The 26,033-nt window shown below is 41.3% G+C and overlaps 1 protein-coding gene across 3 annotated transcripts in view; it reads right to left on the bottom strand.

Moving 5' to 3' along the window:
• ARHGAP26 (Rho GTPase activating protein 26) overlaps positions 1-26,033 on the bottom strand; it is a 400,569-nt gene that overhangs the window by 91,697 nt on the left and 282,839 nt on the right. Inside the window, exon 21 of one of the 3 annotated variants that reach the window (XM_020806342.3) lies at positions 4,157-4,987. The exons of the other annotated variants lie outside the window; for them this stretch is intronic. Within the exon in view, the coding sequence (XP_020662001.2) occupies positions 4,903-4,987 (85 nt within the window). The 3' untranslated portion in view covers positions 4,157-4,902. Of the gene's footprint in view, positions 1-4,156; positions 4,988-26,033 lie in introns of those variants that run through there. 3 annotated transcript variants of the gene reach the window in all.

Genomic DNA, 26,033 nt, shown 5'->3' with positions numbered 1-26,033 from the left:
TTAGAAACGTGCCAGAGACATTGGCTAAAAAACACCAAATGCTGACCGAAAAATGTACATGAAGAAATGCAGGCTTTGAGGGACATCAATTTAAGTAAGCATTTTCAGAGTTGGTACAGATATTTTATTTATAAAACACAGTATTGGGAGAGTTTCCCTCTCCAACAGAGGGGGAGATATGGATCCATATGGTCAGGTTTTGATTAGATTATTTCTCTAGATCTCCTAACCCCATCACTGTGCTTTAAATGAGAGCTCTTTATCCATATATCTCATACTATAAACACACATTTCTTTATCCATATATCTCGTACTATAAAAGCACATTTCTGATAAAGGAAAGGGCATACAAATGAAAAACGCAAAAAGAAAAAAATAAGTATTATTTTATCTGACATTTTAAAATGTAAAGTGTCAAGGCTGACTCGCTACTGAAGATTACTATTCTATCCATTCTAAGGTCAAGAAAATAAAGGAACATGACAGTTAACGTTTGGAAAGGAGACCTCAAGCTTTTTGTTTCCCCAAGTTTCTTGAACTGGTGATGGATTTATTCAGTGTGTTACTTTATATGCTCTTGAAATAATCAAAGCACACTGCCCTGTTCATCCTATCCCTTCTTTCTATTGTCAGGATCAAATTGCCTTAAAGAATAAACAGACAGCAGCTACAACCTCCACCCACCAGGGGAAGAGAGCTAATTCACAACAGAATCTGCCTGGCAAAGAGAGAGGGTGCTTTTACACTTTGCATCAGTGTGTTCCTCCTGAATCTGAAATTTACATTGTCCCAAAGTGTGACATTTGTTTTCAAACACATAACTTTTGGACATGGTAAATATCAGCTGGTGAGTTTTATGCAGCTTCTCAAACAGTTTTGCAGATGCAACAGTCTGTCTCTACAAGGCCGCCATCATCCCAACACCACTAGTGGAAAGGGATGTTTGACCTTTAATAATAATAATAATAATAATAATTTATTGTCATTGTAAGTATATACACATACAACGAAATTCACAGACACCCAGAGACCAGACACATGCACACACATAAAATTCCCAAACACTCCCCACCCACTAAAAGTCCCCCACTAAAAATACAAACATCTACACCGCAGGCCAAGTTACACAGTCCAACTAATTATTCACTACTGGTGGTCTTTAAGCTCATTATTAATTGCAATTATAGCTCTGGGATAAAAACTATTGAGAAAACGTGTGGTCCGAGTCTTAATTGTTCTATATCTTCTGCCAGATGGTAACAGTTCAAAAAAGTTATAAGCAGGATGGGAAGAGTCTCTCAGGATGCTATGTGATTTCCTTAGACAGCGGGATGTGAAGATGTCATCCAGGGTTGGTAGCTGGAGCCCGATGATATTCTGGGCAATTTTAATGGTTCTCTGTAGAGCTTTTTTGTCCGCTACAGAGCTACTCCCAAACCATGCCAGAATGCCATAGGTTAGGACACTCTCAATGGTGCTACGATAGTATGACAGAAGCAAATGCTGAGATAAATTTAACTTGCCGAGCATTCTCAGGAAATACAGCCTCTTCTGTGCCTTCTTCATTAGCATGTTGGCATTTATAGTCCATGAGAGGTCCTCTGAGATGTAAGTACCCAGAAATTTAAAACTACCAACTCTCTCCACTTCCTCACCATTTATGTACAGTGGTAAATGTACATATCTCTTCCTCCTAAAATCAATTATGAGTTCTTTAGTTTTTTTGATGTTAAGTGTGAGATGATTTTCTTTACACCAAAGTATCAACCTTTGTACTTCCTTTCTATAAGCAGACTCATTGTTCTTATTTATGAGCCCCACCACTGTCGTATCATCCGCAAATTTAATAATTGCATTGGTGTTATACAGTGGGGTGCAATCATGTGTGTACAGGGAATAGAGGAAGGGACTTAGCACGCAGCCCTGGGGAGCTCCTGTACTTAGTACCAGGGTAGAAGAATGGTGAGATCCCATCCTTACTGACTGTGGCCTATCTGTCAGAAAATCCTTTATCCACATGCAGATCTCCTGAGGTAATCCCAGGTTGATCATTTTAAAAAACAACCTATTTGGTAGAATGGTATTAAAAGCAGAGCTATAATCCACAAACAACAGCCTCGCATAAGTTCCCTGATGTTCTAAGTGGCTCAATACAGTATGGAGTACAATGGACACAGCATCATCAGTAGATCTATTTTTCCTGTATGCAAATTGCCATGGGTCCAAAGAAGGTGGAAGACTAGCCTTAATGTAATCCAGCACCAATCTCTCAAAACATTTCATAACAACAGATGTTAAAGCTACTGGTCTGTAATCATTGAGAGATACCACAGCTGACTGCTTGGGGACTGGCACTATAATAGATGTCTTCAGGCAAGTGGGGACTGAACACTGCAACAAGGATAGATTGAAAATATCCGTAAAAACTCCAGCTAATTCTGCAGCACAGCCCCTAATAACTCGTCCCATGATTCCATCTGGTCCAGCTGCCTTTCGAACATTAATATTCTGGAAAGCGCGTCTCACATCTGAAATCTGCAGTACTAGTGGTTGTCTGTTGATGGTAGATTCTAGTGATGCATTATAGACAGTAGGTGCTGGAATAATGGTTGTTCCTGTTTCCACCTCAAAACGGCTGAAAAATTGATTTAACTGCTCAGCCAAAAAATCACTGCTGCTACACAGACTGTTTTTGTTACTCTGACCAGTGATTTGTCTTAGGCCGTGCCACACTCGGCGAGTGTCAGAACTTTCAAGGTGTTGTTCAATTCTCTGGCTGTACATAGCTTTGGCATCCTTAATGCCCCTTTTCAGTTTAGCTCTAGCCTCTCTGTACTGTAGTTCATCACCAGAATGAAAAGCAGCATTTCTGGCTTTTAATAAAAGGCGCACTTCTCTATTTAGCCAAGGCTTGTTATTAGAAAACACTCGTACTTGTCTGGTAGTAGTAACAACATTGATGCAGCTTTTGATATAAAACAGTACTGTTGAGGCATAAGTATCAACATTGTCCTCCTCAAACAGTGCCCAATCAGTGCTCCTAAAGCAATCTTGAAGTTGCTCAGATGCATCCACTGGCCACACTTGTATTTCTCTAATTGATGGCCTGATTCTTTTAACAAGAGGTCTGTATGATGGAATCAAAAAAAGAGATATATGATCTGACTGTCCCAAGCTAGGCAATGGCTTCGTCTTATATCCATGTATGATGTTACTATATACCTGATCCAAGGTATTTTCCCCTCTAGTGGGACAGTCCACATACTGATAAAAGTTAGGGAGGACGGTCTTTAAATTGGCTTGATTGAAATCACCTGCTACCACCAGCACTCCATCTGGGTAGGCCTGCTGCTGTTTGCTGATAGCAGTTAACAAACAACTCAAAGCTGTGGTTGTGTTAGCATCAGGAGGTATATATACTGCTGTTATTATAATAACATTAAACTCACGAGGCAGGTAAAAGGGGCGGCATTTCACTGCCAAATACTCCAAATCAGGAGAACAGTGAATGTCCAGTATTTTAACATCTGTGCTCCAATTATTATTTGTGTAAACACAAACCCCTCCACCTCTGCTCTTCCCAGATTCAACAGATCTGTCTGCTCGATGTACTCTGCGTCCTTGTAGTTCAATTACCTCCCCTGGGATGGAAGAATCAAGCCATGTCTCTGTAAAGATCATAACGCAACAGTCTCGAATATTTTTCTGTAGGGAGATAGTAAGTTCCAGCTCCTCAATCTTGTTGGGTAGAGATTAATTAATTAATTAATTAATTAATTAATTCTTCAAAATAAGGTGCTTTTGAAAGAAGATTCAAATTTTGGGGTGTGCATGTTTCCAACACAGAACATACCTGTTTTGGAGGTGTTGATGGAGGGCAGGAAAACTCCTGCCTCAAACACCAGGCAGACTTTCCTGTCAGTCAGGGTCAAGAATGCTGGCTTAGATGGATCAATGGTCTGCTTTAGCATAAGGCAGTTTTTTCCCCCCAACAATGCTCCAGGGTATGAAAGCAATGATCTTTCTCAGCCTTGTTCCTCAAGATGTGTTTAAATGGAGATTCCAAGAACTGAACTAGACTCTGCTGCATACAAAACGTATTATGCTTTACCACTGAGCGTTGTCCCTTCACTGGCGTGAGGCAGTACATCATGAGATGGGGGTGGGTGGGGAGTACTGATCATGAAGAAACATAAGCTCTCTTATCTTGGACGTATAATTTCTCATGATAAATATAATACACTGCAATGCATCATGGAAGGGAAGATCAAGGGTAAACATTGAAGAGGTGGAAGTCAGATTTCTTGGATGAGTAACATAAGAGAACTGGCCGGGAATTAATAGAGAACAGCTAATCCACACAGCAAGAGATAGGTGGAAATATCCAGAGAAACAGAATAAATCATTTTCAGTTAAATGAGTCCACTCTATGTGACATTAACAATGATTTCAGTACTCAGTAATAAAGTCCTTAAAATTCAAGAGTTGTTCTATTCATCACCCTTTAAACCACAAGGTCTTTCAAAGTATATATAAAATTAGAGTAGCAAGCTAAGAGCAATCACTGGCACTTTGCTTTTTGTTTGCCTTTCTAAGAGACACCCCAAAATACATAGAATCAACTAATGCAAAGCAGAGATTTATAACTAAAAACATAGCCACTTTCACCTACTTCTGATGAAAGGGACTGTAACCTTATCGTTAACCTGCTATATTTTGCCTAACATAGTCACTGGCCTGCTGTAGATTTTTGAAAAAGGAACTATAAGGAAAAGAAATGTAAGAAATAAAATGTGCCTTCAGGTACACATTTTTACAGGTTCTCTGTATGTAATGTACAGTACTCTCATGGACGGAGTACAGTTCTCAGTCAGTCCACTTCAAGAGTAGTTGAGATCAACATCATTTGTCGATGCTGCCACCTTCCAGAGATGTTTGTTTTGAAGCAGATGCATCTTCAGGGGTCTCGGCTGGAGCAGGGAGGACTCTAAATATCACGAGTGAAAAAAAGAAGAGACTATGACCAGAAAAAAAGTCAAACAGCCTGCTCTAATTCTTAGGCTATTGATAATTTCGCAGCTTAGCACTCCTTTGTCAACTTTGTCTGCACATCAGCTTCCTCACGATCATAATGCTGCCAAATGGAAAGGCTCAAGGGCACATTAATTGATGGCCGGGATCCATTACAACAGCAGAAAGGATCAGAGAGATTATATTACTTCCATTTGGTGGTAAAGTGGTGGTGCTATAGCTACAGCTAATTTATGAAGTTAATTAAGCACAGGGATCTCCTTTCAGAATGAGACAGGATGTCTTTATGACTTAAGGGTTCTATTTTTCTCTCTGAACCATTAGGGAAAATCTACTGCTAATGCAGAAATCTGATCCAGCTGCACTACAAAGCTGTCTGACAAAGCCAATAGGAGGAGAATAAAGCAGCCAGATTCCCTTGATTATGGCGACTGCTTCAGATACATCTTTTCACAGATGAATATGCATAAGGAGTGAGGAGTACACTTAAATCTACAACAAGATAGTAAACTTCAGCTTTTAGATTAAATAAAACACAACAAAACAAAACACTTGCAAGCAGAATCTCAGATATGTCTGACTCTGGGTCCACTCTGAGTGTGACTAGAGGGGGATTTGTCCCATGGTTTGGGGATAAGTTCCTTTTCCTGGTGACCATACGATGTACAGACCCATCTCTGATCCATGCCTATTTGCAACTTTCTAGCTCCCTGTCAGGGGCTAGTGTTTCTGGATGCAGGTAGGACCACTCTGGTTTGGTGCAGTTCCAGCATGTGTGACTGCTGGGACCAAATCAAAGTGGAGATGCCTGCTTAAGCCATCTTTCCTCCTTGTCCTGGACTAATTCAGGGAGTGATCAAGTGTGCCTCAGTGTCTGGGAGTCATAGACAACTTACATGAGGATCAAATCATGTTTATATATATTTTAATCTTCTCCCTTATATTTTGATTTTTTAAGGCAGGGGACAGGGGAAATTTTGCACAGGCTAGAAAAGAACAGGAGGAGGAAGAGAAGGAGGAGGAAAGAGTTAAGGAATACAATAGTAGGCCAATGAATAGGAACAACAACAACAGCAACAACAAACAGCATGCAGTGTAACAAAAGAGAACTGGAAGAGAGAAAATAGTAATGTTTAATATTTTCTTAACATGAGACAAGGAAAAAGTCTTCTATGTATGAAAGAAGGAAATTCTAAACTCAGGGAGCCAGAAGAGAAACAACAACCAAGGAAAGTAAAGAGATGAAAAGAACAGAATATGGGGAAAGGGAGGGCAAGTACATGAAAAGACTCAGACAACATGGTTCAAGCTTGATATAGAGAGAAAGTCACTGAATAGAAAAACTAATGTTTGCCATCTATGTAGTTAGATAAGAGTTAGACATGCTTCCATCTGCTGAAATCTGTGCATCTGAACATGCCTGATTTTGATTGGATGTAGGCCATAAAATTACGCCATGATTAAAACATGAAGGAGCAGCAGGAGGAGGAATCAATGAGCAAAAAGAAAAAGGAAACAAACAAAGAGGAGGAGAACAAGAAGTGAAGATGAAATTCTAGGTTACCCAACAGAAGAAGGTTAGCTTGAAGAAAGAAACTTTGGAAAAAATGATGTTCCAAATCCTGGGAAATGAAAAGCGCTTAGAAACACAGAATGACTAATTGTCCAACCTGAAAAAGAAACCGGGGAAGGTAACTTTACAACTGTGAGATATGGCAGTTAGTGTATGCGTTGAATTCATATGCATTTGTGGTGGTTGTGTATCATCTGTATATACCTCTGATAGTTTAATAACATTTTTAAAAGAATATAATTATGATTCAGAAGACCATCTAAGATTTTGCACAAGAGCATTCACAGTAGAATGCTGGGAAATGCTGGGATCTGATAGTCGCTCTGAGAGTAGAAGAAAATGTAATCACTGAGAAGAATGCAGAATGAAGAAGAACAGATTGTTTGGAGAAAAAAACTTGGGATGCAAGCAAGGGAGCAGTCAGACAAGCATATAGCTTGCTATCTTGTTCACTTTTGTTGTGGTTTGGTTTGCCTTGTTTTCCAGCAACCTTATGTGTTTTAAGTAAGAGCAATCCATCCCACCCCTTTTGTGAGCTGCTCTGCTCTTTTCTCACACAGTGTACAGCTGCCGTTTATTTGGTGTGATTGGGAATGCTCCCAATTATCCCATTCTGATTTCTGTGTGATTGCTTAATTCACTACCAAGTAGAGCTGTGGGGCAGAGAAACTCTCTTCTCTACTTTCCTCTTCTCACAATTTTTACAAATATTCTCCTAAGTGATGCAGCACTATTTCAGATAGAAGGGCCATGTTAGGTTCATATACTGCTGTAGATATATGTCACTTACTAAATTAAATTTAAGAAGTACGGGTTGCCAGCAGTCCATAGAATGGCACCTGCAACAAAAGGCAGGAAAAGAGATGGGAGAGAGGGTATCAGTAATCAAATAGGAGAAAAATTGATCTGAATCCCCTGTCCGGATCCTTCTGACTGGAGGAGAAATGTGTCCAGAGTAAATGAAAGGATCACTCAAGTGCAAGATAAAACAGATTGCACCAGAAATAAGAGCCCTTTAAATGTGACTTGGATTGCTCCAAATCCTCTCATCTAGTCATGCACTAATTTAAAATAAAAATTGAGAAAACAACAGAATGGGGTTCAAAACTGGAAAAGAAGAAACATCACAGAAAGAAACTGCGAAAAGGGAGAGAGGAGAGCATAAGCCTGGGTAAAGTGTAGAAAGAGAAGATAATTAATAAGTAATGAAAAAATGGGATCAAAAAGGAACAAAGAAATTGGTTGAAGAAGAAAACTGAAAGACACTGACCGTGAGAACAAAATTTTGTAGAATGAAAAATGAGAATGGCTTAGCAGAAACAGCTGATGAGGAAAACATGCATTTGGAATGAACAGATGAAATAATAATATTTGAACAGGGACATTTGTTGACTCTGGTGCATAAATAATAGCTAAGAAAGGAGACAACTATGGCCAAGAAGGAGTAAAGTGAAGAAAGTAAAATAAAATGTGAGTTAAAGAGTCTAAATGATGGGAAAATACAAAATGAAAGAAGGCAAAAAGCATGGTTCCAAGATAAGAGATGAAAAAAGTTTCTAAAAGGCAAGAGTCAGCGAGGAAGGAATGGAATCCATATTCCAGATGAAGCACTGGAAAGAAATAACAGTCCAACAAAGCAATGGCAAGGACAAGATAGCAAGTAGGATAAAGCAGAAGAATCTAAAAAGAGAGAAAACATTAGAAGCAATATTGGAATGCAGCAGCCTTAGAGTGATTATTCTTCATTGGTTTTTCAGGTGGAATGAAATAATAAGTCGCTTTTTATATATAACAGTGGTGCCTCGACTTATGAACTTAATCTGTTCCAGAAGATGGTCGTAACTTGAAATGGTCGTAAGCTGAAGCACCATTTCCCATAGGAATGCACTGAAACACGATTAATCTGTTCCAGCCAGGAAAAAAATCACAAAAACCCCCAAACAAACAAACAAACATTGCAAGACCCATTGGAAACACACACAAAAAAAGCAAACAAACCCTGCAAAATCCATCGGAAATGGGGGAAAAAAACCCAAAAAGCAAACAAACCCTGCGAGACCTATCGGAAATGGGGAAAAAACCCAAAAAGCAAACAAACCCTGCAAGACCCATCGGAAATGGGGGGATGACAAAAAAAGCAAACAAACCCCGCAAGACCCATCAGAAAGCAGCACCTTACCAAGCAATCCGAAGCTTCCTCCGAATGCACACTCTCTAACTGCTGGGGCGAAAGAGCTACAAAGAAGCAGCCTCTGTGCCACCAATGGTTAGCAGTTTGAATTCCCTGCTTTTTTTTCTGATAGTAGCTCGAAGCTCTGGTTGCAAGTCGAAGCAAAATTTTGTGGCCGGAGCTGGTTGTAACTTGAATTGGTCGTAAATCGGGATGTTCGTAAGTCGAGGCACCACTGTATACCATGCCATTAGTGCAGTGCACTACTCTGGGCAGTTTACAATAAAATGAAGTAAAAAGTACAGTGATCATGAATTAAAAACAAATAAGCAGCACACAAACAACAAGCTCCAAGACATGCTAATTAGAAGCTCAAAGGTGGCACAAGGCATACAGCAAACAGAGCAGCAGATAGCATTAGCCTGGGACTTGAGTGATTCAGGTGCAAGTCCTCATTGGTCAATGAAGCTCTGTGGCTAATGTTAGGTCAGTCATACTCTTCTGGCCTGACCTACCTCACAGGGTTGTAAATGAGGATTATTAAGTGGAGAAGAGAGCCTCATATGCTGCACTGAGCCAATGGGGAGAAAACCATGGGAGAAATAAGTTTTAATAAATTATATATAAACATCTCATACTCTGCTGAGCACATGTTTCCACAGTCCCTATTAAAACAAATCCTTCTGTTCTTAAGTATTTTAAACAAGTTGAGCTGTTCCTGCATCCCTTTCCTTCTTTCCTTCTCCTTCCACTTTCTCAGTGTGTTGCCTTCCGGCTGTCTCTCAAAAACTTTTCTTGTTGACTCCCTGTGCCTCGCTTACCCCCTCTTTTCAATTTTCTTCTCTACATTACAAGGCAGCTCTTGGGTCTAAGCTTTATGTAGGATTTTAACCCCGGCCAAACTGATAAGTTTTCTCGCTTCCTGAAACTGGAATGCACATATTCTGACAGTTTGTTCCACAAGTAATTGGGGAAGTTTGTGAAAATCAGATGCTGTCACACCAGCTCAACCAACTGCAAATGCTGTTACAATAAAATATAGATTTGAAGGCTTCCAGCTTGTCAATATCTTCCTCCCTGAAACCAGTGATTAAAAACTGAACTAAGCCTTTGAGACTGGGCCCCTATCAGTATGGAAGTCCTCCCGTCTTTCTCTGTCTCCCTCACACACAGAGTACATTCTGTTGCTATGGAGCTCTGAGTTATATTCAAGATAAACACCCCATGGAAAATAAAAAGAAGCTCTGCTTCTGTTAAAAAAAAATCTACACTAGAACGTCATCCTTTTTACAAACCTGGAACACGAGGGCAACACTCATTTTGAAGGAAGGGAGACCCAAGGTTGCTGTTTTTTGGGCAGCAGCTACACAATTCCCATAACATCTTGGTCTAGATAACAGACAGTACAAATCATGAATCTGTGTGGAATTTTTTAGAAAACATTTCTGAGTTTTTCAGTAAGTAGAGGTATTAAATCTGAAGCAGATTAATGTCAGGAAAAAATACGCTGAGTTTCATTCTGGGGTTTAAACTAGGAATGTGCATTCAGATTTGAAAATATTCAGAATTAACCAAATAATGACATATTTCAGTAGCTCTTAATATATGGGAATCCAAAGGTGGTAGTCCGGAATAGCTGTAACAATAACTCCTAATATTCAGAGTCTCATTTATGAATATAGATTAGAAAGCAAAAAGTTAGGTTACCTACCTATAACCATGGTTCTTCTAGTGGACCTCTGTGAATTCAGACATCCCTCCCTTACTCCCCTCTGTCCGTCACGTTGCCTTTCTCTTAGATACCTACTTTTTGGTAACGGTAAACTAAAGAGAACTGAAAGGAAGGTTGAGGATGTGGAGCTCATGCCCTGGGGGGGGGGGAACTACATTGTTTATTTTTTCTAAGCTCTAGAATCTTCCAAATGTCCCCATTTGTGTGAATTCACAGAGGCCACTACGAAGGTTAGGTTTCCAATTGGTAGGGAAGACATGAAAATGAGACCTATTGCAGCGACTGTTGACACAAATGCTCCTAAATTGCCTCTCCCATGAAGGAGAGTCAAATGGATCCCTTGGTTTACTGGGGAGATGGTGGTGATGACATGAGTGGGATGCAGACAAGAGTGATGATGGCAGAAAACCTGGAGTGAATCCAAATGAACACGGGCTAGGGCACTGCTGGCTGTTGTTTCATCTGTCTCTTTTTAAAGTGGAAAATAATACATATATAGTATTTACATTGACTCTGATGAGTTCTGGATATCCAGAAATTCCAAATTTTAAAACTTCTAAATCTGAATTTTGTTGCTCATGCACATGGTTACTTTAATTCCTTGGCATCTCTGTATGACACACAAGAGACAGACACCAACATGAGTCATTTGTTTGATGGGTGCAAGGAATCAATGCTGAATTAGACAATGCTAGCTCTCAATTCTAGCCATCAGGTAGATGTTAGAACTATTGTGAACTAAATTACATATTTAAAGATGCATCTTTAGAAAGGATTCACACACAAAGTTCTTAAAATCACCACATTCATGCATCGATCCACTAATCTCTCACTGTAGTTTCTATAGATAAAAGCATCCACTTATCTTCTCCCTCCTAAGAGCTCTATTCATTTTTGCACAAACACAGTATTGCATTTAAATAGCAAATTCTGAAAATGAAACTTAAGTCACATAACCTTACAGGACGCAAGCTGTATTCTCTTAATGGATTTCACAAAAAGCAGTTAACGTTTTCAATCCCTGCACAGATTTGTTCCTCTCAATTTACATTTCAGCAAGATCAATGGACAGAATATCTCAGCCCATACAGTTTGATTCATAAGTCTAATTTATTCATAAGTCTAATTTACAAGCCTATGGAACAACTTGCCTACTGAGATCTGTCTGACACCCTCGCTGTATGGATTCAAAAAAGCACTGAAGACCTGGCTCTTCCGCCATGCTTTCCCAAAGCACTAGGATCTTGCCCTTCCCTTTTACCACTCTTTTTGCCGTCCTCTCCATCAACCTTTTTACCACCTTTACTTCCATCTGTTTTAATTTCCCCATTTGTTATGTATTAATATCATGTTTTTAATTTTTTCCCCTTTATATTATTGTTAGCCGCCCAGAGTGGCCTGGTTGCCAGATGGTGCGGGATATAAATTCAAATAATAAAATAAATAATGCAATGAATCCACAGAAAAGTCAGAAATAAAAGTCAGTGCTTAGAGTGTAGACTTACTTTAACATAGTAAGATCCAGCTAGAGTAAGTCCATTTGAATCAATGGAACTTACCAAGGAGGTGACTCACCAAATCTCCAGTGCTATAAGAAACAGAATTCTGGCCACTATGTCATTATTGTTTAGTAATTCTCCTGTAATTCTCCTTGTTTGGAGTTAGACATTAAAACTAAACAGCCTTGAAAATTCTACAGTCAGCAAGGGAGTTTTTGAGTATTATTGTTCCCTTGCACTGTGCCCAACTTTGTCTGTGCATTTTACAAGCATCCTTGCAAATGAGCATCAAACTCAAATTTCATTTAATTTGACAGTTGTCATGTTTTGCAGATGCCAATTGTTCACACTCCTTGCTTTTCAATAATGACATCTATGTTCCTTCCAAAGTGAAACAGCAGTAAATCACCCCAGTTACAACGATGGTGGACAACACACTGTGAGGACTGTGCTTGGACTACAAGGCTAGAAAGAACACTGCCGGCAAAGGAGAAAAGTGGCCTTCAAAGTATGTATCTCCCTTCAATAATTTCACATGAAAACACAGGAAATTGCTGGCCTTAGCCAAAAGTCTCTTTTTGGCATGGATATTCACGAGGAGTAGACTGTCAAGACTGGCCTCCTTCCAATATAAGCCCACCAAGCCCCCCCCCTTCAAAAAGAGAGAAAAAAGAAGTATCTTGTCACTAAAGAGACAAGCAGGGTGAAATCTGCCACCCTGTGAAGAACAAACCATATCAAGTGTGGCTTAAATATCCAAAGAAACATGCACACTACAGCTTGCAAGATGGCACATAGTTTATGTTTTTATGTATATGCCCCAGGAATAAGGCAGAACTAACAGAAGGTTCTATTTGAGTGGTGTAGAAACAAAACAGTATTTTTCTAAAAAAATGTTAATTTTGAATGCTAGAGCCTGGCAAACTAACCAAAAAATATGAAAGTGGCAACCATCTGTTTTGTGTGCAGAATTATTGCACTGCTTGACAAGGTGTAAATTAATTTATTTAAAGTATTCCTATCCCAATTTTCAATTGCCAAAATACGCAAGGACGATAATACAATGTAAACATTAAAATATATCAATCATTCAAGACATCATTTAAAAAAAATCTCTCCTAGCATAAAGGCGTGCGCGCACACATACGTAATTCCTTAGTTCTGAAGCAAAAATAACTTGACACTAATCATCATAATTGCGTGCTCTCAATTCCAACTTTCCAGGGCTTTGTAGGTACAGAATACACAGAAGCGGTTGCGGTTTACCATTCCCCTCTTCTGGGGATGCCTTGGGACTATGCAACCTGTCAATGGTTACACAGGCTGACTCTTCTCACAGGAGGCAAAGTGGGGAATCAAACTCCCAACCTCTGGCTCCACAGCCAGCCATCTAAACCACTAAGCTATCCATCCAGCTAAGCAGCAGCAGTTTTCAACATAAACTGCTGGAAGTGATTGGAGTAACTGGTACTACTTATTTCCAAACATCTTCCCAAACATTAAAAAAAAATCCTGGGCATTTACTGGATGGCTCATGTAGAAGATGGGGGAAACTCACAAGGTAAAAAATTCCACAGGATAAGAATCAAGATGGCACTTCCAAGTGTAGCCAGCCATTCTACCAATATAAGAATCAAACCATTGGTCCATTTAGCTCAGAAACCCTAGAGAGCAATTGCCATGAAGTCCGATGGGCAACAATATAACTTTCATAACTCTACCTGAAGATTCCGGGTGGTTTCTCATCCAGGTACTAACCAGACTTGATCACACTTAGCTTCTGAAATCAGACAATATTGGGTTTGTTTGGCAGGATGCTAGAATGGATTGTACCACCATGATAACCAGTCTTTATTCTGAGATAAAATAACTAATAAAGTCAGTTTTATTCCTTGCCCTAGATTCCTTTTAATCCAGTAGATTTTTCACCCCAGGACATAGGCAGTGAGTAAAGTGAGCAAGTTCAACTTTTTACATGTGCTATATATCTGCAGAAGTTTCCAAAACAGCTACTTATTATTGAGGTCTAAAAGCTCTCCCTGAGAAAATGGAAACATTTAAGTTTTTATGTGGTTTTTCACATTAGTGATCTATTAATAATACTAATAGTACTAAAAACCCAGCACCTTTAAAATAGAACAAATGTTGGCAAGAAATTCATTATCCTCCCAAATAGCAGCAAAAATAACAATACATTCCAGTAGTAATTTTAAAAATTCACTAAGTCAACCTTATGAGTGATACAAACATGAATGACACAATGATCTGTCTCTGACAAACCTTTGCTGTCTGTAAACATTCCAAGACCAACAAACTGTAAAGAGGTGATTTATTGCATTTTAAAAAATGTAATATAGGGAATATCTTTTAAACGTAATATGGTGGGGCAATCATAGTAGGCATCCTACTATGTAGGCATCTCGAGAGACTATAATAATGTGCTCTGAATAGAGGTCTTGGAACAATGTCTCTTGTGGCTGAGGAGGCCAACTGGAGAGTGACAGTCCCTTCCACACTGAGGACAAATACAATCTGTCCCCTGTCCAGCTCTCTGATTTTGCTGGTTTCAGGACTGCCCCTTTGCCTCGGCCTGCTGAACAAGTGTCCCCTCAAATTGGGAGAGGCCATAATGCACCGCCTGCCTCAGATGTCAAAGTTTCCCATCTGTTAAGGTCCATTCCTAAGGCCTTCAGACCCCGCTTGCAGATATCCTTGTATCGTAGCTGTGGTCTTCCTTTGGGGTGCTTACTAATTCTCCATACAGGAAATCTTTTGCAATCTGACTGTCAGCCATCCTAACAACATGCCCAGGCCAATGTAGACATTGCTGTTTTAGTAATGTATACATGCTAAAAATTCCAGCTTATTCTAGGACTACTCTGTTTGGAACTATTTGGAACTTTGTCCTGCCAGGTGATACCAAAAATGTGTCAGAGACAACGCATTTGAAACGTGTTCAGCTTCCTCTCCAGCTGCGCACAAAGGGTCCAGGACTCACTGCAGTACAGGAGTGTGCTCAGGACACAGGCTCTATAGACCTGGGTCTTGGTATATGCTGTCAGGTTCTTATTAAGCCATATTCTCTTTGTGAGTCTACAGCAGAGGTTCCCAACCCCCAGTCCACAGCCAGTTTGTGACCTGAGCTGGACAGGGCCGTGGAGACAGACCTCCCCCACCCCTGCACGGACCATTTTTGCCTGCACGTGCGTGCCTGTGGCCACATGAGCGCTCCCCCACCCCTTTGCGCATGAGTGCCCCGAGTGCGGCACTCTCCTTTATGCATGCACATGAGTGTGTATGCGCCTGCACAAGCACTGAGCCACCCTTTGTGCATGCATGAGTGTGCCCCCCACTGTGCATGCACACGAGCGCACGTGAGCAGGGGTGCCCCGCCTTCCCCAGCTGGTCCCCAGGGCTAAAAACGTTGGGGACCACTGGTCTAGAGAACATGGTAGCCGCTTTGCCAATGCGTTTATCCAGCTTGACATCTAGGGAGAGAGTGTCAGAGATCCAAAGATTTGGATTTAGTCCAAAATCTTGGCAGGCCTTACTAAAATGATTCATAAGTTGTTGGAGCTCTTCAGCAGAATGGGCGACAACAGCTGCATTATTGGCGAAGAGGAAGTCCCACATGCATTTCAGCTGGACTTTGGTCTTCGCTCTCAATCTAGAGATATTAAAGAGCTTTCCATCTGATACAGTTTGGAGATACACACCTTCTGTTGCAGTTCCAAAAGCATGCTTCAGCATGACAGCAAAAAAGATCCCAGAGTCGGCGTGAGGACACAGCCCTGTTTCACTCCGCTTGGATGTCAAAGGGATATGATGTTGAGCCATCTAAAACTACAGTGCCCTTCATTTCCTCATGAAAGGACCTGATGATGTTAAGGAGTCAGGGGGGAATCATATCTGCAGATCATTAAGAGGGTTGTACTAGAACATGAGCTCAATTGATAGCAACCTCACTGGAAAAACCATGTCAGAAGTGTACATATGAGGCAGATGAAATAGTCAAAAACTGCTGTGAAAATACTGCTCACTACACAAAGAACAGATCAGTTCTTTGACCCAATGAAGCATTTCAATGAAATTAATCTGACTCCTATGCCAAGGACTTACTGTTGAGTTCAGAGTTTGTACAATAGCACAAGCTGCAAGCAACTGCAAGCAACAGTAAATGACAAGATCTGAAAAAGGGGGATTTCTTTCCATTCCTTCCTGTCTTCTGCATCTCCTGGACACCATTAGAAGCTTTTTATGTTAGTCTCTTATTCTGGATGGTAACTAGGATCCAATTACACAGACGATCTCTCTAAAGAGAGGGACTACTGTCTCCATCCCAGGTCTAGCTAGAATAGCAGAAGCTACCCTTCTGCATGAACTGCTGGATAACTCTGTCATTTAGGTATATGGCTCTCAGGTCAGAGGTTGAGAATTCAGTTCCCCACTGTGCCTCCCTGACAGGGGTTGGACTCAATGATCCGTACGGTCCCTTCCAGCTCTGCAGTTCTAAGTTGATTGTTATTGTTGTTGTTTTCATTATTATTATCTGTATTAAAAGGATTAATTCAAATGCACAATGAGGGGCAGCATGCTAGCCCCATCCCTCCATCATTGCTCTTCCTATGTGAAGAGTGTGAATCTGAAGAGGATAGGGTCTCTCCATTTGATCAGGAACCCTGATTTTTCAGGATTCTAGATTGCATGGACAGTCTCTATGTGGAACAGAGGCTGTCCTCTGCAGACTGTAACTCTCCATGAAAGGACAGCAACAGTGGAGGGGATGGGGCTACTGTAGTCCTTCCTCGTGTGTTCAGCTCAGTCTGTTCTGAGGACTGGCCTTCCTGGACTTCTCTTCCCTACAGAGCAGTAGTCCCCAACCTTGGGCCTCCCAATGTTCTTGGACTACAATTCCCAGAAGCCTTCACCACCACAGGATTTTCTGGGAGTTGAAGTTCAAGAACATCTGGAGGCCCAAGGTTGGGGATCACTGCTACAGAGAACAGAAATTCATAACAAGACATTCCCTTTCCCCTCTGTTTCCTGGGGAGTATCTCTCTCCTTACCATCCCTCGATATGTCTACTGTGGATGAACATTAGCAAACATGGCCCCTCTGCAAAAGGTGGCAATCACAAAGACAAACATATGGATATTTTAGTGCCTGACAAGTGTGTGCAAGAAAGTCAGTTAGACCACCTTGCAAATTCCTTTACAGAGAGTAGTGGTGATGATATTATGATAAATGGAGCTGCAATCACTTCTTTTTTCCATCGCTGGACATCACATGTCAGAGCCCACAGTTCGGATACCTCACTGACTGATATTATAGCCACTGGGAAAACCATCTTCAGAATGCCACTTTAAGTGGACACATTGTCAGGGGCTTGAAAGAAGGAAGCACAAGAGTATTAAGAGCCCAGTTCAGTTTCTAAGTTGGGAACCTATGCATAATGGTCCGCCCTTGAAGACTACTGGATCCGGTTGGATTCCAGGATGCCATGAGAGGGGTTACAGCTGACCTGGCTGGCGTTCCTGTCGAGGCTCTGGTTGACAGCTGGTCCACCACTGCCACTAAGGCTATAGACACAATTGCGCCTAAACGCCCTCTCCTGCTCAGAACTCGGCCTGCTCCCTGGTTCAACCAGGAGCTTCGAGCGATGAAGTGATATAGGCGAAGGCTAGAGCATAGGTGGAGGAAGAACCCGACGGATTATAATTGGATACCTGTTAGGGTCACAACTAACCTTTACCTGACTAAGGTAAAGGCTGCATGTAGATCATTCTTCGCTAACCGGATAAGCGAAGCATCCAACCAGCAGGCGGAGTTATTCCGTATAGTGTGCGACCTATCCGGAACTGGTTCAGGTGATAGGCCTCCCCCTAGTTTTTCACCTGACCAGTTTGCAGCCTTTTTAAAATCTAAAGTGGAAGCCATCCGCTGGGAGCTCTCTCCTTTTTTGAATACAGTGAGTTGAGCAGAGATGTCCAGCGCTCCGTCTTGCCCGGTGACTTTCGATTCCTTTCAGCCTCTCACGCCTGATTCTGCGGCCAAGGCGCTTGATCGCTGTCGAGCCACCACCTCCTCCCTTGACCCTTGCCCAGCCTGGCTAATCAAAGCAGCCAGGCCGAAAACAACAGAATGGGCCACAGCAATAATAAATGGGTCTTTCCTTGAGGGCAGGTTTCCACCTGCCCTCAAGGAGACACTCATTAGGCCCATCAGAAAGAAACTTAATATGGCGGCGGACGAGATTGGTAATTATAGGCCCGTCGCCAATGTTTCTTTCATGAGCAAAGTGGTCGAGAGGGTGGTGGCCGACCAGCTTCAGGAACACTTGGATGAAACAGATCCCCTGGATCCATTTCAGTCAGGCTTCAGGCCGCGCCACAGTACAGAGACGGCACTGGTCGCACTGTTGGATGACCTGTTGAGGGAGGCTGATAGGGGCAAAATGTCTCTGTTGGTCCTCCTTGACATCTCGGCTGCCTTCGATACCGTCGACCATGGTATCCTCCTGGGGAGGCTCTCCGAGTTGGGAATTGATGGCTTGGTGCTTGCCTGGCTCCGTTCCTTCTTGGAGGACCGCCCCCAGAGAGTGCAGCTTGGGGAGAGTGTCTCAGCCCCGTGGAGTCTCAATTGCGGGGTTCCACAGGGGTCGATTATCTCCCCAATGCTGTTTAACATCTATATGAGACCACTGGGAGGGGTCATCAGGGGGTGTGGAGCGTCGTGTCATCAGTATGCGGATGACACCCAGCTCTACATCTCCTTTTCACCAACTGCAGGTGATGCCGTCCTGTCCCTCCAGCGCTGCCTGGGGACCGTACTGCAATGGATGCAGGAAAATGGGCTGAGGCTGAATCTGGACAAGACGGAAGTTCTGAGGGTGGGAGCCCCCGTGGATGGCGGCCTGGGTGACTCTCTCTCATTTGAGGGGGTGACCCTGGCTGCGAAGAGTCCGTTCCGCCTTTTTCCACCTTTGGCGGATAGCCCAGCTGCGGCCCTACCTTGACACGGGGGTGCTCACCACCCTGGTGCATGCGCTCGTAATCTCAAGATTAGACCACTGTAACTCGCTCTACGTGGGGCTGCCTTTGAGGCTGATGCGGAAACTTCAGGTGGTGCAGAATGCAGCGGCCAGACTCCTTACTGGAGTGAGAAAACAGCAGCATATCTCTCCTATTCTGGCCATGCTGCACTGGCTGCCCATCTGTTTCCGCATTGACTTCAAAGTGTTAATGCTTACTTATAAGGCCCTAAACGGTTTAGGACCTCGATACCTGGCGGAATGCCTGCTCCCACCAAGATCTACCCGGATCACCCGCACGAGCCAGGAGGTGAGGTTGAGGAGTCTGATGCCGAGGGAGGCCCGAAGAGAAAAGACACGAAACAGGGCCTTCTCGGCGGTGGCTCCTCGCCTCTGGAATAACCTCCCACCGGAGATTTGCGGGGCCCCTATGCTGGGCACATTTAAAAGCCAATTAAAAACATGGATGTACATCCAGGCCTTCCCTCCTGTCAACACTTGATTCTTTCTTTTCTTGCTATTTATTATTTACCATATTCTATCATGTATTTTACTGTTTCTATGGTAATGCTCCTGTGCTATTTTAATTTATTTATGTTATGTTGTAAGCTGTCCAGAGTGGTAGAATATACCAGATGGGCGGGATATAAATAAATAAATAAATAAATAAATAAATAAATAAATAAATAAATAAATAAATAAATAAATAAATAAATAAATAAATAAATAAATAAATAAATAAATAAATAAATAATGTTCATCCTCTACAAATGATCACTCTTCTTGCTAAAGGGAGGGAGGAACCAATTCTGAGGTTCTAGAACGCCCACTAGATAACACAGGAGAACACAGCAACTTTCACTGTTTAATGTGCTGCAAGACTGTATGGCTGGTAGAAGAGCATGTCTGAACAAGCATCCAAAAGAGGGTTGTGATAAATTTAGGTCAAACAAAAGTTCAAAAGGTCAGCTAAAATGATAGAATTAAACAGATGCAGGATTAACTAGCATGCAGGACTCAAAGACTTGAAGGACTCAAATATAGATTTATTGGCTCAGATACGCTGTCTCCTTAGAACCACTTCTAATATAATAACCTTTAGTTCTCAAGGCCTGGCTTCTTGAAAGTAACACAAAACCCTTTCTCTATGAAGAAATTTTACTTCGGGACTACTTAATTACAAAAGTATCTCAAAAACTGAATTTGTACACAGGACCAAACAGGAATCTAAGACTCCACTGAAGTACTGTAATGTTTCTGTGAAAACTAAATACAGTGGTGCCTCACAAGACAATGTTAATTTGTTCCGCGAAAAACATCGACTTGTGAAAACATCGTCTTGCGGAATCTAATAAATGCGTTCCAATGTGAAAAAAATTGTCTGGTGAAAATTGTCCATAGAAAACATTGTCTTGCGAAACGTGGTTCCCCAGTGGAATGCACTGAAATCTGTTTAATGCATTCCAATGGGGAAAAATCGTCTTGCAAAAATCGTCCATAGAAAACATCGTCTTGTGAAGCAACACAGCGATCGCAAAAACCAATCGTCTTGCAGATTAATCGTCCCACGAGGCAATCGTCTTGTGAGGCACCACTGTATATATTAAGGAATTGTCTGGAATCCCATTACTTAAGACAAATTCAACAAGGATGATGATGATGATGATGATGATGATGATGCCGCATTTCTTTCAACAAGGAACCAAAAGTGGCTCACAATATTAAAATTCACACAATTTTAAAACACTGTAAGTTAAATATTAAAAGATAAATTAAACACTATATGATTTATTTATTTATTTATTTATTTATTTATTTATTTATTTGTTTGTTTGTTTGTTTGTTTGTTTGTTTGTTTGTTTGTTTGTTTGACTGATATACCGCCCATCTAGAAAGTTTCTACTCTGGGTGCTTGTAAAATACAATTAAAAGATTAAAACATGAAAACATAAAAAAGATTAACATTATCTGTTAAAACAGGGTTCAGGGATTCAATTATAATTGTTAAAAGCCTGCCTAAAGAGGTGGGTCTTTAGCTTTTTTTTTTTTTTTTTGGAAAGGAAAAAAGGATGTGTCCTTATTAAATATAGGTGGTTGTGGCAACTACTGAGCACATAACCAGAAGATTAGAACCACAGGGAAATTGCCTCTGAAAAGGAAAACTGCAAAGTTGAAGCCGTCTGTATTTCAAATCCTCAGTATTCCACTTAGAAAACAAAGTCAATTCTAAGTGCATGACTAATTGTGCCACTGAAGATTTGATCAGATGGGCATTTCTCTCACTGTTTGGTGTGTTGTGAGTGGTTTGGTTTGCTCTTTTATTCCATTGATTAGACAACTTGATCACTAGAGTGAGCCATTTGCCTCCCAAAGCACCCCCACCCAGACATTTTTGAGTCCTTGTCAGGTGTGGGTAGGTACATTCTAGTTTGGTCTATGGAGGGGCAAGATTAAATTGTTTAAAATATTTTATTTGCCTTTGTGTAGAGTGCCAATCAAACCCGCAACTGCAAGCAGTTTGTCTATCGGCAATATACACAAGATAAAGAAAATATATTTTAAATTTTTATTTTAAGTGATTCGGTGCATCAGCGATAGTCTAGCAGAGGCAAAAAATAATTTTTCCCTTGCCCATCTACAAAGTAGCAGGGGAAATGTTTAATTTGCCACTTCACAATACATTGGTGCCTCGCATTACGAGCGCTCCGTTTTATGACAATATCGCTTTACGTTGAAGGTTTTGCAATCCCAAAAGCGATCGCAAAACGATGTTTCCTATGGGGAAATTTCGCTTTGTGATGATCGGTTCCCTGCTTTGGGAACTGATTCTCGCAAAGCGCTCATTTTCGGCCAGCTGATCAGCGGTTTCAAAATGGCCGCCGGGTAAAAAACATGGCTCCCCGCTCTTTTCTGGGACGGATTCCTCGCTGGACAGGCAGCAAAAATGGCCGCGCTATGGAGGATCTGCACTGGACGGTGAGTTTCAAGCCCCTCGTTTCGCTTAGTCGTTTAGTCGTGTCCGACTCTTCGTGACCCCATGGACCAGAGCACGCCAGGCCCTCCTATCTTCCACTGCCTCCCGGAGTTGGGTCAGATTCATGTTGGTTGCTTTGGTGACACTGTCCAACCATCTCATCCTCTGTCGTCCCCTTCTCCTCTTGCCTTCACACTTTCCCAACATTAAGGTCTTTTCCAGGGAGTCCTCTCTTCTCATGAGATGGCCAAAGTATTGGAGCCTCAGCTTCAGGATCTGTCCTTCCAGTGAGCACTCAGGGTTGATTTCCTTTAGAATTGATAGGTTTGTTCTCCTTGCAGTCCAGGGGACTCTCAAGAGTCTCCTCCAGCACCACAATTCAAAGCCATCAATTCTTCACCGGTCAGCTTTCTTTATGGTCCAGCTCTCACTTCCATACATCACTACAGAAAAACCATAGCTTTGACTATTCGGACTTTTGTTGGCAAGGTGTCACTGCTTCCATATCTTCCCCTTCTATTTGCCAGGAGGTGATGGGACCAGTGGCCATGATCTTAGTTTTTTTGATGTTGAGTTTCAGACCATTTTTGCACTCTCCTCTTTCACCCTCATTACAAGGTTCCTCAGTTCGTCCTCACTTTCTGCCATCAGAGTGGTATCATCTGCATATCGGAGGTTGTTGATATTTCTTCCAGCAATCTTAATTCTGGTTTGGGATTCCTCCAGTCCAGCCATCCGCATTATGTATTCTGCATAAAAGTTAAATAAGCCGGGGGACAATATACAGCCTTGTCGTACTCCTTTCCCAATTTTGAACCAATCAGTTGTTCCATATCCAGTTCTGACTGTTGCTTCCTGTCCCACATATAGGTTTCTCAGGAGACAGATAAAGTGGTCAGGCACGCCCATTTCTTTAAGGACTTTCCATAGTTTGCTGTGGTCCACACAGTTAAAGGCTTTTGCATAGTCAATGAAGCAGAAGTAGATGTTTTTCTGGAACTCTCTGGCTTCCTCTATAATCCAGCGCATGTTAGCAATTTGGCCTCGAGTTCCTCTGCCCCTTCGGAATCCCGCTTGTACTTTTGGGAGTTCTCGGTCCACATATTGCTGAAGCCTACCTTGGAGGATTTTGAGCATAACCTTGCTAGCGTGTAAGATGAGTGCAATTGTGCGGTAGTTGGAGCATTCTTTGGCACTTCCCTTCTTTGGGATTGGGATGTAATGCGTTTCGGGTTTTAATGCGTTTCTATGGGCTTTTTAATTTCGCATCACATTTTCGTTCTACAGCGATTTCGCTGGAACGAATTAATGTCATAATGCAAGGCACCACTGTACTTGAAATTGACAGTGGTGAGACCTCGACTAAATGGGGTTGCTTGAGGTTCATATGCCATTTGGATGTGCAAACTGCACCAAATGGCATATTGCTCCTCCTCTGACCTCAGGCAATTCTATTTAGACTGATCCAGCCTGCTCCCAACGGCTCAGTGTTGTCACAGCCTTAGTTTCACCCACCACAGGTATGTATGTTCCCTCTTTAAAACCAGCAATGTTACAAAAAGAACAGCTCTCCTTGAAAATGAATTTCTAGAATGGCTACACAACTTGAAATAGTTGTTGCTATTGTTGTCATCTTCTCCTTCTTTAATTACAACTACAGGGATCTGCAGTTGGGGTGCCATCTCTTCCTATCTTTTGGGTTGGAGGAAAAAAACTTCATCTATTCCAATGAGGTTTTGACAAGTGTATACACTGAGAACTTGCAGTGACTTGCTGCCAGTTTCCTGCTGGATACCAAGCAAATGATGTGAAAGGGTGTGTATGTGATAGTATCTCTATAGCTATGCAACAGCATCTGGAAATGCTCCACATTATTTGTGAGCAGAGAAACTGGGAGGACAACCTCATTAAAAATCTCCAAAGAAAGGAGAAATTTCACAATGGTTTGTCAAAGGTGAGGGTCACCATTAGCAGCAATTGTAGCACAGCTATGTTTCCAAGGAAGGAAGGAAGGAAGGAAGGAAGGAAGGAAGGAAGGAAGGAAGGAAGGAAGGAAGGAAGGACTGCCTGGCTGGCCGACCAACCAAACTACCCACCAACCAACCATCTATCAAACCATCCTGCCACTGCAAGAAACAACAAAGGCAACTATTTGGGCAGCCCAGCCATCATTTTGCTTTCTCCACAAAGTCTGTCATGTATTATTTGAGGACAATGTGCTGCTGGCAGTAGAGGCATCTACTGAAGACACAATGGAGAAATTTAGTACAACATTCTGCCAAGTATCCTCTGTTTCTAGGTGAGTAAGAAAAAGGAAAATATTAGGTTTCGCTCACCACTGCTTATAATTCTTTAGAGCCTAGCAGTTTTCTATTTGGCCTCTTAATTACCATTTTACTGATCAACAAACGTGAGACAAATTATTAGAGGCTATAAGCTTGTTGCTCTGTATTTATCAGATCTTGAGTTTTATTGACCTAAAAGTAATACAAGAACAAATCAGTTAGCTTGAGCAACTTCTGGTTTCTCAGCCCCCTAATGAGAAAGGTACTACGTAAAGCCTCCTTAAGTTTGCAAAATGTTGTTAGACACAGCAAATTACACAAGGTAGGTCTGAAAATAACTTGGCACTAGGACCTGGTTTGCTTTATTCCAATCAAGACATGAGAAAACCTGTTAAGTCAATTTCTATGAAGGTTATAGAGACTCCTATCAATTGATTTTTATCAATAACTTAATTCAGTATGAGACAGTAGATAAAGTCTGAAATCCTGTTTGCAACTTAAAACAAAGTGTAACTTTTCTGTCCATTCCTCACTGGTACCCCCACAATGACTCTCAGGGAGTGCCCCAAGCCTTTGTGCAACTCTCCCCTCACGAAAGAATTGCAGCAGCACTTTGTTTACCAGGGAAGAACAGATGGAAAGTTACACTTTGGCTTATGTTATGAATAGGATTCCAGCAAGTGTTTCTGATGGAGTTTCACAGATTCAAGTTTTAAATTGATGGAAGATCAATAATCCAGGTTTTTCTGAACATAGTTCAATTAAATTTAGATCATATTTTAAACTTTGTTGTTATATGCTATCAAGTTGCTTCTAGCTTATGCTGATCCTCTGAATCAGTGACCTCCAAAAAAATCCTATTTTCAACGGCCCTGCTCATCTCTTGCAAACTCAAGGCTGTGCCTTCCTTTTATTGAGTTAATCCATATCTTACTTCATTTTCCTCCTTTTCTTTTTCCTTCACCTATTCCCAGCATTATTGTCTTTTCAAATGAGTCTTGTCTTGTTATGATGTGTCCCAAAGATGACAGCTTTAGTTTAGTCATTTTTCCTTCTAAGGTGAGTTCCAGCTTGTTTTGATCTAGAACCCATTTATTTCTCTTTTTGGTAGTCCATGATATCCACAAAGTTATTTTAAACCTGAGTTAGCTTGAGTTTCAAAAAGAGAAACACTGCAGCTTGGAGTTCTAAAATCCCAATTAAATCAATAAGTGGACCGATCAATCAATTTAAATTTACTTCTTAAATTCTGCTTTAAACAAGTAATAATTATGAATAAAAATCCATCACAGTTTCAAACCAAACCTCTAGAAATATGCATTCATTTCACATTAAATCAGGATGTATAGATGGTGCATGTTATATAATATTTTAATCTTTCAATGAATTTTTTTCAAATGTTTTGTAACTGCAACATACATACAAAAATACATATAATGTAAAACTATTATTTCAAAATCTAAGTATGGGTCAACTTCAGTTTCTCTGCAACTCATGCTAAGCAAAACTGGCAAGTTTCGAACAGACAAATTCTGTTGAGCTGAACAGCTGTTGCCCAGAGCATTCGTTCCCCTCATAAACCAAACCCTAAGATGAATAAATAAAGATGTATTCACATAATAATCCAATTGGCTGCTAGCCAGGAAGTATCTTTGGCCTTTAGCAAAACAAATTCTGAGAGCTTCCTGATTCAGCAATTGTCCACAGAGAGAGGCACAGCAAAATCTGAAACATTCCTT

This window comes from Pogona vitticeps, chromosome 2, assembly GCF_051106095.1.
Source record: "Pogona vitticeps strain Pit_001003342236 chromosome 2, PviZW2.1, whole genome shotgun sequence".
NCBI classification, from domain to species: Eukaryota; Metazoa; Chordata; class Lepidosauria; order Squamata; family Agamidae; genus Pogona; species Pogona vitticeps.
This window is presented reverse-complemented; position numbering and strand designations above follow the sequence as displayed.